The sequence below is a fragment of the Suillus fuscotomentosus genome (genome assembly GCF_016647785.1).
Source record: "Suillus fuscotomentosus strain FC203 chromosome Unknown F5891scaffold_335, whole genome shotgun sequence".
Taxonomy (NCBI): Eukaryota; Fungi; Basidiomycota; class Agaricomycetes; order Boletales; family Suillaceae; genus Suillus; species Suillus fuscotomentosus.
In genome coordinates, this window is record NW_024539847.1 from 15937 (window position 1) to 37009 (window position 21073).

A 21073-nucleotide genomic window follows, 5' to 3' on the forward strand; every position below is an offset into this window, starting at 1 on the left:
GATGAATAATGTCCATTAGATCATCGATGATGCGTTTATCATCCCAGAAGAAGCGCAACCGGATTAAGAGGATACTGTACGCCCACAGGCCTAGAATCTCGTATCCCCAGACAAATCTCGCAAGAGTAACACACTCTTCTTTTAATTTATTGCCAAGGCTGACCGAGCGCTTTTTACATACCTACGTCTATTAATGGTTTCGGCTAGTGCTTATCTTGAAGAACACGAGCAACCTTTGACATACACATCGATTTTTCGGACCGCTGATACAAAATTGATGACTGCCCCGACAAAGCCGTATCCATGACACAAATCTATTGACCTGGGAGCACGTGCGTCCTCAATGTTCAGCTGGGTATTTAACACGTCGCAGACTCCAAAGACAGACCAGTGGAAGCACCATGAGTCTTTTAAAAATCCCCTTCCTCGTAGCCTCAGCCATTGGCGTCCAAATTTCATTCACTACTTCTTCTCCGCCACCGTCATCTGAAGAGAAGCTGAAGCCCACCAGGTTGGAAGCCTCCTTTAGCTCCGGTATGACGACTTTCATACTGGAGATTCTCAAGGTGTGTTGCTCCTGTACTGTTTGTATGAATATGTGAACAGTATTACAGGTTAGCGCATATACAACACTGTCTGCCGAGGCGGTCAACATCATTGCCATATATATAGATCCCTCGAAAATTCCGGAGGGGATCTATGGCGCCCGTGAAGCTGTGCAGCTTCTACGCTCTCTTCATTCCACGCCAATCACTCCCACTTTTCTTGCGTGCAATCTTGCCATCGTGATCGGGGGCATGTTGAGGTTTTACTGTATGTCGACGTTGGGAAAGTTTTGGAGCTTCCAACTCAGCATCAGAAAAGAGCACAAACTTGTGACGAATGGGCCGTACTCTGTCGTCCGCCACCCAAGTTACACCGGTTGCCTTCTCCAGTCTATTGGTATCATCGTTATGTACGGAAGCCCAGGGTCATGGATGTGGCAGTCTGGGATTCTACAAGTGCCTTTCATGACGGCGCTAGCGGTCGTTGGCTGCCTCATATATACATTCGCTGTCTGGATTTGCATCAACCGACCTGCCATAGAGGACAAGATAATGCAAGGTGCTATGGGAGAGGAATGGGAGAACTGGGCGGAGAAGGTGAGATATCGATTGCTTCCTGGGGTCTATTAGTTATCTACATACCGAATGCTTTGTTTGCTTTCCGTAGTGTATTGTGTTGATTTGTATTCTATAGGAGTTGATTGTATGTCACTGACGAGGCATAGGTATGACACGAGGTTCGACGCGGCATGTGCTATGGTTGACTATAGGTAAGTGTGAATGTTGATATTAGTAGAGACTGCGAAGGTGTTTGGGAGAACTTGTCGTGGCATAAGTGGTGCTTGACCCAGCTTAAACGAGGCTCGACATACCCGGGCCATTGTTGAGGCTTGATGTGGTGGTGGATAATATTAGGGTGGGTCGAACTTGACAAGGTGAGGTCGAGGCTTGATGGAGAACACTTGACACTGCATCTGAAAACCAACATCAGAATCTAGATGAATGAATTAGAGGTAATACGACAAACAGGACTAATGCAAGATGCACACCAATAGTATGGACACAGAGGACAAGCGCTGTAAATTTGGTGAGAAGTGAATACATCCCTCTAGGGCCTGTACGCAGGCAGACATTCATACGTTGATCATTAACCAGGCCCATTCAAAGCGTTTGGAATGGCTGTGTACCCTAGGATTTGTTACAGTGCCTATGTGATGAGCATGTGTCGATACTATATTGGAAATGTCGAGTGAGAGTCACGGACTGCATGGACCCAATGAGTCACGGAGGGCGCTTCAGTTGCACAGCATATGCTGTATAAGCTGTGAGCGAACACAACGAGGCACAACAAAGTACCAGGAAGCAGAGAATATAACTGTGACTTGACAGAAACGCCTATCATATACCTTGCTGTCCACACGTCGCTGCTATCCTCGTAAGTGTTGATTCTGGGATTGAATGAATGAAGGCTGAAACAACGCTGCACTAGTAGTAGGAATTCTGGAGCATGTCTTCACCTACCGCTAAAACGGAAGAGACATCAGCGATAACACCCTGCCAAAAATTTAAAGGACACACCAATTTGGTCTGGGGCGTCATACACCTGCCAGGTGGACAGCAGATCATCACTTATTCAATGGACGGCTCGCTCCGAGTGTGGAACTTGAAGAGCGGGAAACAAATAGGAGAAGATTGGCGGGACGGAGAAGCTGAAGTGTGTTGTATAGCATTGTCTCCGGACGGGAAAATAGCGATTAGCGGAAGTGATGATGGTGCAGTGAGGTTGTGGGACATCGAGACATGCAAAGTCATCGCCAAATGGATGGGGCATACAAACCCAGTGTTATCTGTCTGCTGGAGTGGAGATGGTCGGAGAGTGTTAAGTGGATCCCTCGACGGGACTGCAAGGCAATGGGACGTCGAAAGCGGAGAGACAATCCTCGAGCCAATCGAGACTGGGCACAGTGACGTGTGGGCAGTGGTCTATTCACCAGACATGTCCATGATTGCGACTGGTAGATATGAAGAACCCATCGAGTGCTCCATCAAAATCTGGGACACAAAGACAGGCGAGCTTGTCGCAACTCTCAAAGGACATAAATGATTAATGAATAGTGGGGTGCCTGGCTTGGACCAAGGTTGAAACGTTGAAGGACGGAAAAACTCTCATCTCCGGGTCACAAGATCACTCGATTAGGACATGGAATACCAAAACGTGGAAGCAAACCGCACTACTGGAAGTGCCATCATTCGACCATACAGTGCTATTGTGGAACCTCGACGATGGACAACTCATCATCTCGCCCCTACAGCATTCAAATTATGTGGATTGCATGTCATTTTCCGTGGATGGAAAAACACTAGCCACTGGCTGCCACGACGAAAACGCGTACACATGGGATGTTGCTGCGATTGTTAAAGAAGCCGACCTCGATGACCTACATTCGGATCCAAAGGTGAAGCGATATGCATGTCTCATTGTATATATTCTCACAACTGAATGCGCTCTGCCAGGCCAACAAGTTGGCACTCCATGTATGTGACATCTTCATTAAAGGATCTTGTTGTTCTCACCATACATGCTCTAGGCTAGTACTATACGACCTCCAGTGCAACAGCGTCCGCCTAATGATCGAATACCCCAAGGTTTCTTTGATGGAATCCCACCAGATCGTTCCCATGTATGTCATCACTATCAATTCGGTTTTGTTTTCCTGACCTTCATGTTCTCAGTCCTCCGCACGAAACCATCTCCACTCCTCAGAACCGCCAGGCAGCACGTTTCTTGGTCGTTTATTCCACCGCAACCGCAGCCCCTCTGGTGCTCATGCTACATCACCATCCTCCCCTCTCGACTGGGCTCGAAACCTTGTGAAACGGCGTGGGCGAAGCGGTGAAGGTACCGAGTTGCAAGGGTGCAGCCCTGCTGTTGAAGTTCCTCATGCGAAGGGCAAACGTGTATGTTCTCTCTCTTCGGATGTTCACTGGCGACTTCATCTAATATCACATAGAGAAATGCTTCAGCAGGGGAGGTCGCATTTGCAAAAAAGAAACAGAAACAGAAAATGAAACCATCACACTCGCAGATCTCTAATGCAGGAAGCCCACGGCTTCCCAAGCCCAACGTCGCTCAACCATCTTCGCAACCACAGACAGCTAACTCTTCGTCGTCCACCACGCCTGCTGCCAGTGATGCTACCGCAGCTACAGTTTCAGCAACGGCGTCACGCCCTCACGCAACGATAAGAGACGTTGGACTCTGGACTCGCTTCTGGCTCTTCATTGGTTGTATTTCTCCTGAATATACGAACGGTAATCATTAGACCTTCTCATCCTTCACGAGTCGCATGTCTTCACGTCTCTTGATGGACGTGTTCTACCCACTTCCTCTGATGCATTTTGAACCGCCCTTCATGTACGATCGATACGCCCCGCCATCCTCATCGGCAATGTATGCTACCCATACATTTTTCTGTAGCTGGAAACCCGCCGTTGCAACTTGTGACGAACATGTATAGAATTCTAGCTCCAAGATCGTGTCAACTGTTAATGATCCAAAATCTATCCCTCCATCAAATCATATCAAGCTCAATCAACGCCACTACCAAATCATCAAGAATTCGACAGTACTATCGTTCCGAATCACAAGTAACGTGATACTCAGAGTGACTCGTCGAAACTAGTTGCCGAAGTTTGGATTCGACTTGGATGTATGCAAACGGAGACCAGAGCACTCAATTCTAGACTGGTGACCAGCCCCTCTATGAGGCAAGCCGTCGATAGAGGGACTGGTAAAACTGGGTTTGAATTCGGATACTGAGCGGATTCCCAAGGTAACGTGACGGATAATCCTTTTTGGAGATATCGGAGACCACGTGAAGTTTTGCTAAGTTTTCGTTAAGTCCTAACTTAGGGTGCGAAAATGGTGTTATCAGAGAAACCAACGATCACCCGATATCAGAATTCATTAACATTCGTGCTGTGTTGTGGTGTTAAAATAAAATAAAATGCCATTTCGTCAACCTCCTCACTCGTCAATCTAATCCCTCCCACGAACCCCACAAGACTGCGTTTCTGCACATCTGAACAATCGCCATTGCAGCTCGTCGCGAACGTATACAAAATACTAGGTCCGTCCCACCATCATCCAATCTCATACGGGAGCGGAAGGAAGGGAAGGCAGGAGATGATCGATCAGACTCACCTGTCGACATTCCCCTGTAATTGGGCCTCGTCCTCAATATCAACGCTAAACGGGATAGGTTCGATCAAGGCCGATATCATCAGCCCATGTACTAAGGACAAGGACCCCTCCTCCCACTGAATCGCAACGAGTGTGAGAGCAGCCGTAGAGACGGATGAAGGAGCAGAGAGCATTGAATAGAAATTTTCGTCCATGAGGAGTCCCTGGCTGTGTCTACCTACGTTAGCTACGTATCCGACTCATTATCACATTCCGATTCGCTTGCTCTAACTACTTAAATCCTCCTCAGGCAACGAAGTACATTTGATTGACCTGATATATTCAATACATCCTGACTTCCCTGATACTGTTGGACAGTAATCTTGTAAAACTGTTCTACGTCCTTGATTGCGAACTTGCAAGTACTTCAATTTATGGATGAATAATGTTAACTTGTCCATTCCATCATCGCGCTTATCATGCCAAGAGAAGCACAAGACCCTGATCCGGATGCCGGATCAAGAGGACAAGGCTAGTAGCCTATAAACCTAGAATATGATCCCCAAACAATCTTGCCAAGGCTGATCGAGTGTCTTTCACGTCTATTAATAGTTTGGGCTAGTACTTATGTTCAACCTTTGACATAAGTACACATTGTTTTTTCGGATCGCTGATACAAATTGATGACTGCCCCGACCATCTATGACACAATTCTATTGACCTGGGAGCACGTGCGTCCTCAATGTTCGGCTGGGTATTTAACACGTCGCAAGCTCTAAAGACAGACCAGTAGAAGCACCATGAGTCTTTTGAAGATCCCTTTCCTCGTAGCCTCAGCCATTGGCGTCCACATTTCATTCGCTGCTTCTTCTCCGCCACCGTCACCTGAAGAGAAGCTGAAGCCCACCATGATGGAAACCTATTTTGGCTCAGCTGGTATGTTGATTTTCGTTCTAAAGGTTCTCAAGGTGTGTTGCTCCTGTACTATCTGTATGAATTTGTGAACAGTATTACAGGTTAGCGCATACATACCACTCTCTGCCGAAGCAGCCAACATCATTGCCATGCATATAGATCCCTCGAAAATTCCGGCAGGCATCTATGGCGCCCGCCGAGCTGTGCAGCTTCTACGCTCTCTTCATTTCACGCCGATCACTCCCACTTTTCTTGCGTGTAATCTTGCCATCGTGACCGGGGGAATGTTGAGGTCTCATTGTATCTCGACGTTGGGAAAGTTTTGGAGCTTCCAACTCAGCCTCAGAAAAGAACACAAACTTGTGACGAGTGGGCCGTACTCTGTCGTCCGCCACCCAAGTTACACCGGTTCCCTTCTTCAATCTGTTGGGATCATTGTTATGTACGGAAGCCCAGGGTCGTGGATGTGGCAGTCTGGAATTCTACAAGTACCTCTCATGACGGCGCTAGCTGTCATTGGCTGCCTCATACATACATTAGGTATCTGGGGTTCCATCAACCGACCCGCTATAGAGGACAGGATAATGCAAGGTGCTATGGGAGAGGAATGGGAGAACTGGGCGGAGAAGGTGAAATACCGATTACTTCCTGGGGTCTATTAATTATCTACATACCGAATGCTCTGTGTTTGCTTTCCCTGCCGTATTGTGTCGACTCGTATTCTATAGGAGTTGATTGTATGTCACTGACGAGACATAGGTATGACGAGAGGTTTGACGCGGCATGTGCATTGTGCTATGGTTGAAGCAGCACTGTAGGTAAGCGTGAATGTTGATATTAGTACAGAGACTGCGAAGATGTTTGGCAGAACTTGTCGTGGTATGAGTGGTGCTTGACCCAGCTGAAACGAGGCTCGATATACTAGTGCTGCCGCAGTCCGGTTCCGAACCTCGGTTCGAACCTGAACCTTTCCGAACCGGACGCATGGTCCGGTCCAAGGTTCGGCCAAGACTCAGAACCGAACCTTTCCAGAGGTTCGGGGTTCGGGCTGGTAGTGAATAGGTTCGAACGGGTTCGAACCTGTGCGCGGTGATCACTGATCTCAAGTTTTTCACTGTTGGTTTTGGCCGCCGGTGAGTGGTATCGTTCATCTTTCCACCTTTTCTCATGCCTTACTTGAAAATACTAGAGTGTGTCCTGGTCAACATGTCGCGAATCGGTCCATCTTCATCAATACGGCTGTTATTCTTATTGGAGGAGGGATCAAAGTCCGGATGCGAGATGTCCGAAACGTCAAAGTGAGACCTTGCGAGCGCAGTCGACTGACATCATTGACGTCGGTCATCAACCCGATAATATACTCCTACGCTACGTAAAATTTCCTATCACTATGCTAACTACGTTAAAACTACGTACCATTTGTTTGAGCATCTCAGTCCTTCTAAACAAGACTGAGATGTAAGCTTATGTTCCCCCTTCCGTTATCACACAAGAGCTAAACATACCCATAGATATATTCTCTTCCTAGGTACTAGATCTGTACTATGAGTCCTTCTAAATGAGACAGATATATATTCTCTTCCTAGCTCCTCTCCCACGTGCCCACTAGCCTTTGATCACCATAATTCTCTGGGCTTTCCGCCTTTCAGAGAATCCTGCAGCGAAGATTGACACGCTTGCAATCTCGAATACTGCAACCGTACATACTGCTGCGTTTGAGATATGTTTAGAGAAGAGGATCGATGAGAATGTGATCAGGGAACTATGTGCACCAGGCAAATAAAATGTGTTTATTTTAGAAACTTGAATTCAATCTTTGTACAAAGAAGTTCTCCTTGTGTTAGAGTCTTTTCGTTGTCTGTCCGACTCGAATTACATGACAACTCATGGTCTCAAGCCTATACAACCACAGATGGTCCAAGCTTAGTTGAACCTGGTTCGAACGCGAACTGGACCCTCCCGAACGTGTTCGGTCCAGGGTTTGACCAAATGGCTGAACCGAACCTATGGTTCGGTTCAGCGTTCGGAAAATTTGCCCCAAGAACTGAACTGAACTGGACTTCGGCAGCACTACGATATACCATGGTTGGAGCTTGATATGGTGGTGGAGAATATAGAGGGCAGATCGAACTTGACAAGATAGAGGGATGTAGTATTCACTTCGCACCAAATTTACAGTGCTTGTCCTCTGTCCATATTAGTGTTTGTTAGTGCTGTGTTGTCAATTTGTCGTATTACTACCTCTAATTCATTCATCTAGATTCTAATGTTGGTTTTCAGATGCAGTGTCAGGTATATTGTCTCACCGCATCAAGCCTCTCTTGTTAAAAATAGTCAATAGTCACCGGTCGGAGATTGCCTTACCTATATGCAGCACGAGCACGAAGTTGGTATGCACCAGTGCCAGGTTGCAAGGCCAACTTTCAGCCAATCTCACACACACCAACGAAATCCTACTCAACTGGTTGCAAGTCCCTAAAGAGGTTCAGCGAAGACTCATGTACCATCGCTGCTGCCCGGAATTCCATGAAGCCGGATGGGCAGAAATTTTTGCCGGAAAATGCATTAATCTTGACACCGTACACTCCATTATCTCCTCCTTGTGCACCATTGACAAATGTACCGAAACCATTGGGGACATTGAGATCAAGTTCTCCACAGTGTCACCGCTACTGAAGCAGTCTCGAAGAAGATCACTACCTCTGCACAATGGTCTGTGGCATGGAATAGAGCCTCAAGGGCCATTAAGTTTGCATTCCCTCATTGAGAGGATGAGCTCGCCGCCTATGGGGAATACATCAACGACAAATTTGACCACAGTGTCGAGTGAGCGCATGAGAGAATCATTAGATTTGACAAAGCCGTTAGGAACAGGGCCGCAAACTCTCGAAGAGTTGAACTCTCTGACTTCTCAGCCTTTGCAGACATATATGAGTCCCACTTCTTATCAGACGGCAGGCATCATGACGAGGACAAGAAGTCAAAGCTCGGTGCTTCCGCACGGGATAAGACCTCCTTTAATTGGCAAGCACCTGTTGGTGGGAGAAGGATATATCATAACTGGCTTATTAGCCAAAAACCCCAATACATCCTCCAGTTTAGCTATCCATGCGTAAGATACATCCCTCCTGTGTAATTATCCGTCTGAGACCAGACCCTTCAGTCACTTCTACTGTAGAACCCTGTCATAGGACGTGTACATTGGCCTGCAAAACCTGGATTACTGGATGCTGGCCGGTCCATGTAAAACCAGGCTCAGCCGATGCTGTAGAACCCTAGCAGGCCGATGCCTCACATAAAAAAATATCAGAGGTGTAGGAAGGGGCCAGCCGGCCATGTTGATGTTAGCAGAATGGGCCAGCCCTGATGTGTAGTGTGTAAGAGGGGGCCGGCCAACATACCTCTCCCAAATGATGCATTCAGCCTACCTATCTCTGCAATATGTGAAAGGGGGCCGGCCAGCTACAAATTGAATTTCAGCTGAATGGGCCAGCCCTGATGTGCAGTGTGTAAGAGGGGGCCAGCTGACATACTTGTGCCAAATGGTGCATTAGGCCGGCCTACCTCTGTGTTATATGGAAGGGGGCAGGCCAGCTGCAGATTAAATTTCACCTTTGTGAGCCACATGGGCCAACCTGTATATGCAGTATGAAGAAGGGGGCTAGCTAGCATACTGCTACCATGATGGCCTACCTGCCTCTGAGGTAGGTAGAAAGTGCACTCAACCTCACTTCAAAGCTGCAGTTGATGTAGCATTTGAGTAAGCTGTCCAGCAGACTGGGGTATAATCACAGCCAGAATGGCTGGCCCAGCATATCAGGCTGCAATATAAGCAACACAACTATTGCAATGTTGGGAAAATCAAACTGTGGTTGATGTGGCATTCAAGTAAGCAGTCCAGAAAGATTCAAAGTGAGGAACATTAAGGCTTAAAAGTAGCCACAATCATGCACAAAACAAGTTTGGTGCATGTCACTGTCCAGCAAGCTGGAGTATAGGTGAAAGTCAGATCGGTTGGCCCGGTATTACATACTGCACAGCTTGTCTGACCAGCTTGGGTATAGAAAACAGCCAGGCTGGCCGACCCAGTATTACAGGGTGCAACAACAGGCTGGCCCAGCCAGACTTGGCTAGGGTATTGGTGAAAGCCATGTGGGCTGGCCCAGTATTACACACTGCACAGCTTGTCTGGCCTGCTGGGGTATAGGACACAACCAGGCTGGCCAGCCCAGTATTACAGGATGCAATAACAGGCTGGCCCATGCTGGAATCTCACAGCCAGTCTCCTTTAGTAGAGTAAGTCTGATTATCTACTGTTTAAGCCTCACTCATTTCAGATGCTCACCTTCTATATCTATAAGTGAGAGAAAGTGAATCGTTTCTGTTGTGCAACAGAAACGATTCACTTTCTCTCACTTATAGAGATAGAAAATAACAGGCTGGTTGAGCCTGTGTAGTTCACCTTCTATATCTATAAGTGAGAGAGTGGATCATTTCTGTTGCTTGTATATCATTTTCATGGCAATGATGTGCTAGCAACTGAAACGATTCACTCTCTCTCACTTATAGATATAGAAGGTGAGCATCTGAAATGAGTATCATGAAAATGATGTACTCACTACAGAAACCATTCATTTTCTTTCACTCATAGACATAGAAGGTGTTGCACCCTGTAATACTGGGCTGGCCGGCCTGGCTGTGTTCTATACCCAAGCTGGCCAGACAGGTTGTGCAGTATGTAATACTGGGCCGGCCAACTTGGCTTGTCACCTATACCACAGCCAAGTCTGATAAGATTGGCAAAGTCTGGCTGGGCCAGCCTGTTGTTACACCCTGTAACACTGGGTCGGCCAGCCTGGCTGTGTTCTATACCATAGCTGGCCTGACATATTGTACAGTATGTAATACTGGTCCGGCTGGCCTGGTTGCCACCTACACCCCAGCTTGCTGGACTGTGTTATGTACCAGACTTGTTTTGTGCATGGTCATGGCTACTTTTAAGCTGGACTGCTTACATGAATGCTACATCAACCACAGCTTGATCATGCCAACATTGCAATAGTTTCGTTGCTTATATTGCAGCCTGATGTGCTAAGCCAGTATTCCTCAGTTGGCCAGATAGTCTGTGCAGTCTGTATGAGGTGGACAGCTGGTCATATAGTGCCATATTCTATATGGGCCAGCCTGCTGTTGCAGCCTGCACCTCTGGGCCGGCCGGCTTAGCTGGCATTTATACCCGAGCTGGCCAGACGGGCTGTGCAGTATGTATATAGTGGCCAGCCACCCATCCCACATTGGCCAGCCTGCTGTTGCAGCCTGTAATATATGTAAGGCTGGCTGCACACCATCATGGGCTGGCCTACTATTACAATATTTGGGCGAGGACACCTAACCTCATCTGGTATGTTTAGAAGTCAAGTAATTACATTATGAAGCCATCTTTAATATCAACTTGTCATGCTCCATTTTTCTTGAAAACTCTTCATGCCCTCAGCTACAAACTCAGCCTACATAGAAGCCTGCTTTTCAGCATATGCCCTATGCCCATTCTTGATGCTTTCATCTGCCCTTGCTCTCCACTCTGACTCCTGCTTCTGAAACCACCATACTGTCCAACACATTTCATGCTGTACCAACTTCAGCTCTTCACTCCAATGGTCATATCATGCTTTTGCTTTCAACCAATTGACTCGATAAACTAGGAATGGGGAACATAAGCTCAGTACCTTGATAAAAATCAGATAAGATTAAAACTCACATTCATTCATTCACTCGCTCTTCTGGCTGTCCTCTGCACTGTTGATTCTCCAAAACCAAGCTAGCCTATCAGAACCCTGACCATGCCTATTTAGAATTGATAGGTGTGTCTCCCTTCATGCACAGTGACAAAGCAGTTGTGAACATAAGGTTGCACAGTAGCCTCCTCGAAGAGGCTTTCAGGAATTGGAAAGCACTGAGCACTGCGAGAGTGACCAGAGCATCGTGTCAACATCATGACCTGACGAGGTCTGTTCCACAATGTAGAGTACAACCTGCACCACAGGTGAAGCTTGGGGGTCTGATTTGAAGGTAAACAAAGGTGCGAGAAAAGTTGGGATAACTTACAGAAGATGTTGGAAGGATATATGTGCGAGTGTTCACCATGCTGATAGATTGATAACAATGTAAGAAGTGGTAATAAGAGTGGGCAATGAAGATTATGGTAGTAGTATGGTTTTTAAATTTAGAGCTTGGCGCCTAAGTTACCAAGGCAATAACCTACTTTTTAACTCTTCGTAATAGGTGTCTAGTTTGGGGATGTAGTTGCCGGCAACAGCGGGGAGCCGAACCAGTAATCAAGCACAACAATAGTATCTGAAATGTACTTTTTGTTAACACTGCAGTATAGTGAGGGTAATTGTGTGAACCTCATAAGGGTCTTAATACAGCACAGGTAATTGTACGAACCCCATAAGGTCTTAAAGCTGCTGCAGTGTGGGTTAGAAAGAGTAATTGTATGAACTTACGTAAGGATTTTAATACTGTAGCAGATTGGTAAAGGTAATTGTACGCGCTCCTTTTAATGCTGCACCATCGCAAAGGGCAATTGTACAGTACTCTGAAATAATTGGAAGTTGTTATCTGAAAAACAAAAGTCTAGAAGCAGAAAGTCTGACAACAAATGAGAGGCACAGATAAATATGCTATGAGCGGGTGACTACAGTAGATCATCTTATCCACAACAATGCCTTTCTTTGCTACATTTTTCAAGCAGTCGACACAATCACAGTGTTACAAGCCACTAGCTCGTTTAACCACCTACAGTGGTTCTGTTCATGTGCTTGCAATTTCTAATGACGGTCGTATTCTTGCAGGTGGTGGTAAGTAGACAGTGAATCAGCCACAGGCAGTGCTAAAAACAAGTAGGCATCACGGGGATGAAGCTCTGGGATATCAATTCTCGCAAGGAACTCCTATGTTCATCTCATCATGAATCCCACAGAACAGTCAGTTGTGCAGTCTGGACCACAATGAGGCAAACCGCAGTAGAGACCCTCTGTTACAGAACAGGCCTGGGTTATATATCATTTTTGCGACGTGGTCTCGTAGATGTGAGCGCCCAGGCATGCCAATTGACCTTTCACTGACAATAATAGAACAATTTTCAGGAGATTTGCACAAGGAGACTTGGATCGGGTTTTGAGATTACTTGCCTATCATGCCATCCAACTTCTTCTGAAGGCAATGTACAGATTGCAGTTGGAACAAGAGACAAGATGGTTCAAGTTCTCATACTCAATACGTGCTCCCAGCTCCAGTCTGTCTTCGCGGTGCAGCTTGAAAATACAGTATCCAAGTCTGTAGCATTCATGGATAACAAAGCCATTTATGTATTTGGGCTATGAGCCCCTTCAGTGACAAATTCCATATTATACGGGCCACCCGACCTCCATAATATCCCGTATGAGATGGGCCAGCTGATCATGGGCCCATGTTGTGTATATTCTCGATGATGACGGATGGGCCGGGACTCATATTATTTCCGATGGAGACGGGTGGGCCCATGTATGCCAATGATATATATATCCTTAATGTTGACGGATGGGCCAGGGGAATATGATCATTCATGGAGATGGGTGGGCCCATCTGGGTAATATGTAGAGTAGGATATTATAGACAGCTGGGCTAAAGAGAGATGTAAGGCAAATATTGTTATATAGATGGGTGGGCCGACGTGGGTGTATTACATATATGGGTGGGCCGAGGTAGGGGAATATTACATAGACGGGTGGGCTGACGTAGGGTGTATTACATATACAGGTGGGCCGACGTGGAATGTATTACATATACGGGTGGGCCGACGAAAGGGATATCAAATAGACCGGTGGGCCGAGGGTGCTATAAAATATTTATTACATAGACAGGTGGGCCGAGGTGGGGTATAATTATATAGACGGGTGGGCCGATGTAGGATGTATTATATAGACGGGTGGGCCAACATAGGATGTATCACATAGACGGGTCGGCTGACGTGGGGGATAATACATAGACGGGCGGGCCGATGGGGGTGTATTACATATATGGGTGAGCCTAGATATGTTCCATCAAGACATACAGCTGATGTAGCCACCAGCGAATCAAACACATAGGATACATGTACACTATCAGTGCATATACCTACCATCAACCACCAAATCTAAACCCCTAAGCACAAAAACATGAATCTATCATGTGTGGCATTGACCAATAATCCAGGACTGAAGTGGAAAAACCCCACACCTGAACCCTGATGTGCAACAAATCCTATTTCTAAGCATGGACACCAGAAGCACAACACTCACAAAAATATATATGTCAAATTTTCAGTGCCAAACCCCAAACCGAGATGTACCAACCCCCGAACCCCGAAACCCGAGAGTGCCGGGTCTCAGGTATCGGGTGTCCGGAACTCGGAACTTGGGAGAATTTGGGGAGATCAATACAATTTAATTTACAATCAAGTTGATTGACAACACATTGACTTACCCATGTTTGCAATATATTTTTGTTTAGACATACCTAGTTCCGAGTTCCGGACACCCGAGACCCGAGACCCGAGACCCGGCAGTCTCGGGTCTCGGGTCTCCGGTGTCCGGAACTCGGAACTCGGTATGTCTAAACAAAAATATATTGCAAACATGGGTAAGTCAATGTGTTGTCAATCAACTTGATTGTAAATTAAATTGTATTGATCTCCCCAAATTCTCCCAAGTTCCGAGTTCCGGACACCCGATACCTGAGACCCGGCACTCTCAGGTTTCGGGGTTCGGGGGTTGGTACATCTCGGTTTGGGGTTTGGGGGTTAGTAAAATGTTTACAGATATACATAGGTTGATTTAAACATGTCTGGAAGATGTCGTTCATCTAAAATGTCAAATCCTGAGTTCCGTGTGTTGGGACTCGGTACCCGGCACCCGGGACTCGGGGTTCGGCACTAATAATTTGACATTCGGGTGTTTGGGTTTTGGGTGATATCTACCTCAATCTGCAGTTTCGAGTTCTGGATATCGGGAGTGATCATTGAATGATTCAATTGTGGCATAGGTAACATGCATGGAAAAACATTTATGTACATCTATCACTGAGCAATTATGTAGCCATGTCAACCTCCTCACCAGGAAGATCAACCTTTCCCTCAACATCCATCTCCTCATCAGAAGAATCATATTCTGGCAGGAGGTTACCTGGTTCATTAGGGACCACAATATCGCCGGGGGATTCTGGCAGGAGGTTGCCTGGTTCATCAGGGAGATCAATTTCGCCAGAGGATTGTGGACCCTCAGGCTGAACTTGGGTGGGCTCAACCATGGGACCTACCACAGCAGATTCATGCTCAGGCGTCAAGGGTGTAGGTTGCATGACTGAAAAGTCCAAATCAATGAGGTTGGAAAGTGCGGAGGGGAGGGGTGACATGGACAGGGGGGGACCTCCTTGACCAAGCAACATTATTCCATCGGCCGGTGTGTCTGGAAGTGAAAATGAAGGGTGCCGGTCGACCACTGTGCACCGGAGGCTCTCATGGAGGCGTTGCAGGGTATCAATCTTAGCGTCCTGCTCCTGCACCCGAGCCTCAAGAATAGCGATGCGAGCTGCACCATCCCGAATCGCAATTGCCATGGAATGGAGATCCAGCATGGGAACATCGAGTGCTGCACGTGTTACGACGTGTGTCGCGTGCGGACTGGGATGATCTAACAGCGACGATCACGACAGTGATACCTCGTGCTGAGAGTCCGAGGTCGGCTTCCACAGAAGAGCAGAAGTTGCGTACGTTCACGGAGGTGAACGATGATAGCGAGTTACAGGCAGAAGGGGTCTCAAGTCCTTCTGAAGGTACGGATCTGATGTCAAGCAGGTAGCTTTAGCAAGACAAAGGTTTCGATGGTAAACCCAGTAGGATTAAAGTAAGGAACATCTACTTTAATCGTCGACCTTATATAAGGCTACTCTATCGTATCTAAGCTCAGCTTGAAGCTGGGTTCTAATCTGCTTATCTATCGAGTCAGAGATACCATGCATGAGGCAGGCTTCTATCTAGGATAAGGACCGCGAGGCGTCCTTCTATCAGTACATGAGGCAACACGAGGCTTGCCTTCTATCTTGATAACATATATAGGTCTTCTAGACCTATGTCGTCATATCATGTAAGCGATCCAGATCGCTTACCTAATCCGGCATCTTCCGGGCTTCTCTTCTATTCATCATCTATCATCAAGGCCTAAAGGCCCGGTTATCGTATCGTTGCCGTGCGAGGTGGCAGAGGGCTGGTCGTGTAGCTGGGGGTTCACGTAGTGACTGTAACATTACCCCATTACTACGCACAAAGTCACCGACTTTGATTTCCTTAAACGTCTTCTTCCATCGTAGCAGCAGGTAGTGCGGGGATTGCTGACGTGGGGACGGAAGGTACTGAGGGAGGTTCAGGGACAGGGGAAAGTTCAGTGGGATGCTGAAGTTCTAGATCCGCGAGTGCCTTGTGGTTATGCTCCCAGTCTAAGAGAGCTTCGAAAAACTTCTCTTCATCGCTAAACTCTTGGAGTACAATGCGTCCGTTGAGTCGCGGGCAGTGGACCGACAGATGGTCAGGTCCTAGTTCATCGCAGATGCAACAAACATAATCTGGACATCTTCTGAACTGATGTCCGTATCCTCCGCAGCGCTTGCAGAGCGTCCTACGGGTTCGATCTATGGTAGCCGCTTTTCTTCTCAGCGGGCGTACCGGGCGGGGTTCTTCTATAACGGGCTTCACTTCGACTTTCTTTATTGCGAGATCAGTGGTGTCGGAGAAGTCGAGGGGGAGTAAGTGAAGTGCGAAGTTTCTGATCCGCCGTTGCAGATGAAGTATAGCAAGTTTCCGAGTTGCTTCATCAAGGTCAACACGATTGGCTACATCTTCCAGCAGCTTCGTGGTTCGTATAATGCAGACGGTGAGGGATGTACACGCTGCAGTTCTGGCGTCTTGTTCACCAAGGATTTCATCGATCGCTTGGGAGTACGCGGGGGTCAGGATAGCAGCTTCATTGAACGCGCTGTTTTCCGTCATTCTGAGGACTAATCCATAGTCTGAGTCCTTCAGTGCCATCTTGATAGAGTCGTCGTCGATGGAGTTTGTCATGATGATGATGGAGGTTTATTGGGAGAGATGTTCAGGGATCGAGAGGGTTTATAACCTTCTTCCAGATCAATCCAAGCTCCGATTCAATCTAAACTTATCTTTATCGTTATCTCCTATCGTCTTATCTAGCCATGAGGCTAACTCGTGTTCGAGATTCTTCTTCGCTATCAGAGGGAGAGTGCCGTGATAGGTACTATCATCCTTTATCTTTGTTTGAAAGATTAGGTCGTCATCAGAGGGTGGTCGTCATTGCCATGATGGGTTCTAGAGGGTTCCAAGGGCTTGCAGGAGTTTTCGTGGAGTTCGTCTCGTGATAGTTTAGCCTCGTTCCGGAGGTCTAGTCTTCTTATCTTCTGTAGAGATCTATTCCTAGATTCTTTTATTAGATGTCGAAGGTGGGGATCCGAGCGTGGGTGCCAAGGCTTTGTAGGAGTTTCTTGGGGTCGTCCAGCGGGGAGGTCGTCTTCTATTACCCTTTGTTTATATATATGGTCTACTCGGGTGGTCGAAGTGCAGTGATGAGAGGGGTCCCGAAGCTTGCAGGAGTTTTCCGGGGTTCGTCCTTGTTCATCGTCTAGTTTTACGTCATTACGGACAATCGTAGTTTAGAGTCTTTCCGGACTATATCTAGTTTAGGGTCGTTCCGGACCAACGTAGAAGTTGGTCGAGTTTGGGTTTGGTGATCAGTGTTCAGGGTGGAGTAGGCGTGGAAGAATAAGTAAAATGGAGGATTTCACCCCCTTACTAAGCCATTAGTCACCGACTAATCATATCCAATCAGAAGTCTAGGCCAGGGAGTGGGCCGTCGTCTTCGAAGTCGTTTCCTTCTAAATCTACCATTCGCAGATCATGCGAAGAGGGTGCATCTTTGTCTTCATCCTCGTCATCCTCGGAGTTGTCCATGTCGATAAATCGGACAAAACTGGGCCCGGCGTCTTGTGCTTCCTTCTTTATTTCATTTTGACGATATGCTTCATGGATTGAAGCGATTCGTTCGATGAAAATATCCTGGGCTTCTTGTAACACAGGAGGGAGTTCGGTGTCAGAAGACAGCGTCATTGCTTCTTCGGAATGATGCACGGGTGTCATGGAGAGGTTGAGGGAATTCGGCGGTTCATCGGCGGTTAAATACGCCGGTTCAGGGTCTTCCTCCATTGCGGACTCAGGACTTTCATAGAATCTGAGTTTCTTGGCGGTAGGAGGGTCTTCGATTCGGACTGCTCGTCCTTTTCCAAGAACGGATATTGGTTCTCCAGAAAATTCGAATCTCTGAGTTATTTCTGGTTCAGGGGCCAGTCTGGGCGCCTTGGATGCAGGCGGTTCTTCGTTCATTATTGCACGTCCCTTCCCAAGGACTTGTGCAGGCTCTGCCGAGAATTCATATCGGGCAGGTGCGGGATCTTCTTCAATCTTCATCGGCTGAACAGCCGGTACAATCTTCTTCGTTCGTGGCGGTTCGGGATAAATGTGGTCAGATATCAGCGCCGGTCTGGAAGTCTTCTTCTGAGTTGTCTCCGGATCAGTGGCCGGTTTCTTCTGTTCATATTTTTTTACTGCTAGGTCAATTCTAGGCAGCGAGTCTTTCTTCGTCACAGTTTTCGTGGGCTGTGGTGCGGTTTCTGAAGGTTCAACGGGGGTTCCGTTCTGCGGCTCTTCGTGGGCCGGTGCAATTCGTGTTGTTCGGGCTAGTGGTATAGTACCCGAAGAGGAGGTGCGGGGAGTAGTCGGGGATACCGATCTTTTTCTCTTCGATGCTACCTTCTTTTCTTCTTTCAGGAAGAGGGGCGTCTTGCCGTTCTTCTTCCGATCAGAATCTATTTCTTTCTGCTTCTTTCGGGAATCTGCGGTACTTTTGAGGGTTACCGCGCCGGTTTTCCAATTGATCAGAGGGTTCTGGCTGATAAGCCAAGGTCGTCCAAGCAGGAACTTGTCTTTCGGACCAAGTTCGGCTAGGTAAAACCGTTCGGAAATTACCCGTTCATCGATCTGGAAAGTAAGGTTGCAAAACCTTTCTATTGGCTTCTTTCCGAAGCAGGATCCGTCAGCGTTCGAGAGTGTCAGGGGGTTCTCTAGCTGGTGCGTCAAGATGCGGTGCTGCGTGATCACGTCCTGGTTGACGAAGGACTGACACGCCCCAGAATCTACGATCATAGATGTCGCGATGGGGTTACTTCTTGTTCTGGAAATTAGGGTGGCGTTCACCCGTAAATCATCCTTAGCCCCAGCCACCTTGATAGTGCGCAGGCGGGGTTCTTCTTCGATCATCTTTCTCCGTGAGGTTCGGGTCCATTGAGGACAGCTCGCGGCTTTGTGTCCGATGATGTGGCACACAAAACATTTCTTCTCTCGCAAACAGAGGCGAGTCTCCTTCCCAGTGAGATGTGCAGCGGCGAAGGTGTTTCTGGTAGTTGCCATATTGGAGATGGTTTCTACGATCTTCGTGGTATCCTTTTCTTGGAGCTTTCCACAGTGACGGCGGTTCTTATATTCTTGCGACTGGTCAGGCCGGTACGATCAGGGTTCTAGATCAGGGATATGAAAATCCTTTCGGGATCTGGGTTCGGGGTTCTACGAGTGTCGGTAACGTTGACAGCAAGTGCGATCAGTTATCTTGTAGCCTGTGATGGAGGCGTACAATAAGGAGACTTTAATCCTTTGTTACGACGTGTGTCGCGTGCGGACTGGGATGATCTAACAGCGACGATCACGACAGTGATACCTCGTGCTGAGAGTCCGAGGTCGGCTTCCACAGAAGAGCAGAAGTTGCGTACGTTCACGGAGGTGAACGATGATAGCGAGTTACAGGCAGAAGGGGTCTCAAGTCCTTCTGAAGGTACGGATCTGATGTCAAGCAGGTAGCTTTAGCAAGACAAAGGTTTCGATGGTAAACCCAGTAGGATTAAAGTAAGGAACATCTACTTTAATCGTCGACCTTATATAAGGCTACTCTATCGTATCTAAGCTCAGCTTGAAGCTGGGTTCTAATCTGCTTATCTATCGAGTCAGAGATACCATGCATGAGGCAGGCTTCTATCTAGGATAAGGACCGCGAGGCGTCCTTCTATCAGTACATGAGGCAACACGAGGCTTGCCTTCTATCTTGATAACATATATAGGTCTTCTAGACCTATGTCGTCATATCATGTAAGCGATCCAGATCGCTTACCTAATCCGGCATCTTCCGGGCTTCTCTTCTATTCATCATCTATCATCAAGGCCTAAAGGCCCGGTTATCGTATCGTTGCCGTGCGAGGTGGCAGAGGGCTGGTCGTGTAGCTGGGGGTTCACGTAGTGACTGTAACAGCACGAGGCACTGCGACGCTGGAAGACCTGACTGCTAAATAAAAAATTAGGTCAGCCAGTCATCAAAAGTATGGGTGACTTACCAGCTGGCGCAGGTGCAGGGACAGGTGCAGGGACAGGTGCAGGAACAGGTGCAGGTGCAGGTGCAGGTGCAGGTGCAGGTGCAGGTGTCTTCTTGGTAGTGATGGTCTTGCTGCGACCACGTGACTGCACCTGGGGTGTGGTTGCAGCAGGGATGGCCGGAGTTCGGGAAGGGCCACGAGATTGACTACGAGTTCGGGCCCTTGACCGGGAGGGAGATGGAGCATTGGATGGAGCAGGGGCAGGTGTCTTGGAACGCGTCCGGCCGGTGGTAGACTTCCCTCGGGTCCGTTTGGGCAGGGATCCCAGAGATGCAGGGTTGCATTTGATCTTCTTGGTGGAGCAGCGGATGCAAGACAAGCAGGGGAGGCTGGACCTCTTGTCCAATCGAGTCGCACAGGGCCAATTTTCCTTGACACAATAATGGCAGGGGTTGATCTGTAGTATCCGTTAGTAGATGGACTAGAGGGAATATATTTGAGTACTCACTGGGCCAGGAATGGTGATATCAAATGTGGTAGTGACCGGCGGGTCACCATCCGAAGCACTGGAAGTATCATTGGACTCCTCCTCAACTTCCGGACGCCTGCCGGAGGTTGCCTGACAGATTGTTAATACACATGAGTTTCTGGAAAACTTCTAGGACTTACCCGAGCCTCTGGACGACTGATGGGAGATTTCTAATGTAATGGGAATGAGTGGGAATTATACATGGGAGGTCCGGACATGTCCAAACGACTCACCATAACCTCCGGACGACTGCCGGCAGTCAGCTGTGGACACATGAGCATATATTTAAAGTCCAAACGAAAAATGCAAACTTACCGAAGCAGGCCCAAATGATTGCTTCTTGGGGGAACTGGGTGACCGAGGCGACTGGGGCTTCCTTACCACAATGGTGCGCTGGGGAAG

The 21073-nt window shown here is 47.7% G+C and overlaps 3 protein-coding genes across 3 annotated transcripts; 2 read left to right on the plus strand and 1 right to left on the minus strand.

Annotated features, from left to right (window-relative positions):
* The first annotated feature begins 169 nt into the window (after window positions 1-169).
* F5891DRAFT_1087088 (Isoprenylcysteine carboxyl methyltransferase family-domain-containing protein) lies at window positions 170-1210 on the plus strand. Its single transcript, XM_041363478.1, has 2 exons — window positions 170-566; window positions 615-1210. Exons 1-2 carry the CDS (start codon window positions 402-404, stop codon window positions 1173-1175), a joined length of 726 nt encoding a protein of 241 aa, XP_041216399.1. The 5' UTR covers window positions 170-401; the 3' UTR covers window positions 1176-1210.
* Window positions 1211-5376: 4166 nt separating this feature from the next.
* F5891DRAFT_1087109 (uncharacterized protein) lies at window positions 5377-6329 on the plus strand. The gene is made up of 2 exons (XM_041363479.1): window positions 5377-5664; window positions 5737-6329. The coding sequence occupies exons 1-2, from the start codon at window positions 5529-5531 to the stop codon at window positions 6303-6305; spliced, it is 705 nt and encodes a 234-aa protein (XP_041216400.1). The 5' UTR covers window positions 5377-5528; the 3' UTR covers window positions 6306-6329.
* Window positions 6330-16006: 9677 nt separating this feature from the next.
* On the minus strand, window positions 16007-16777 carry F5891DRAFT_1201873 (uncharacterized protein; the record flags this gene model as incomplete). The annotated part of the gene is made up of 1 exon (XM_041368913.1): window positions 16007-16777. One exon carries the CDS (start codon window positions 16775-16777, stop codon window positions 16007-16009), a length of 771 nt encoding a protein of 256 aa, XP_041216401.1.
* Between the last annotated feature and the right edge of the window lie 4296 nt (window positions 16778-21073).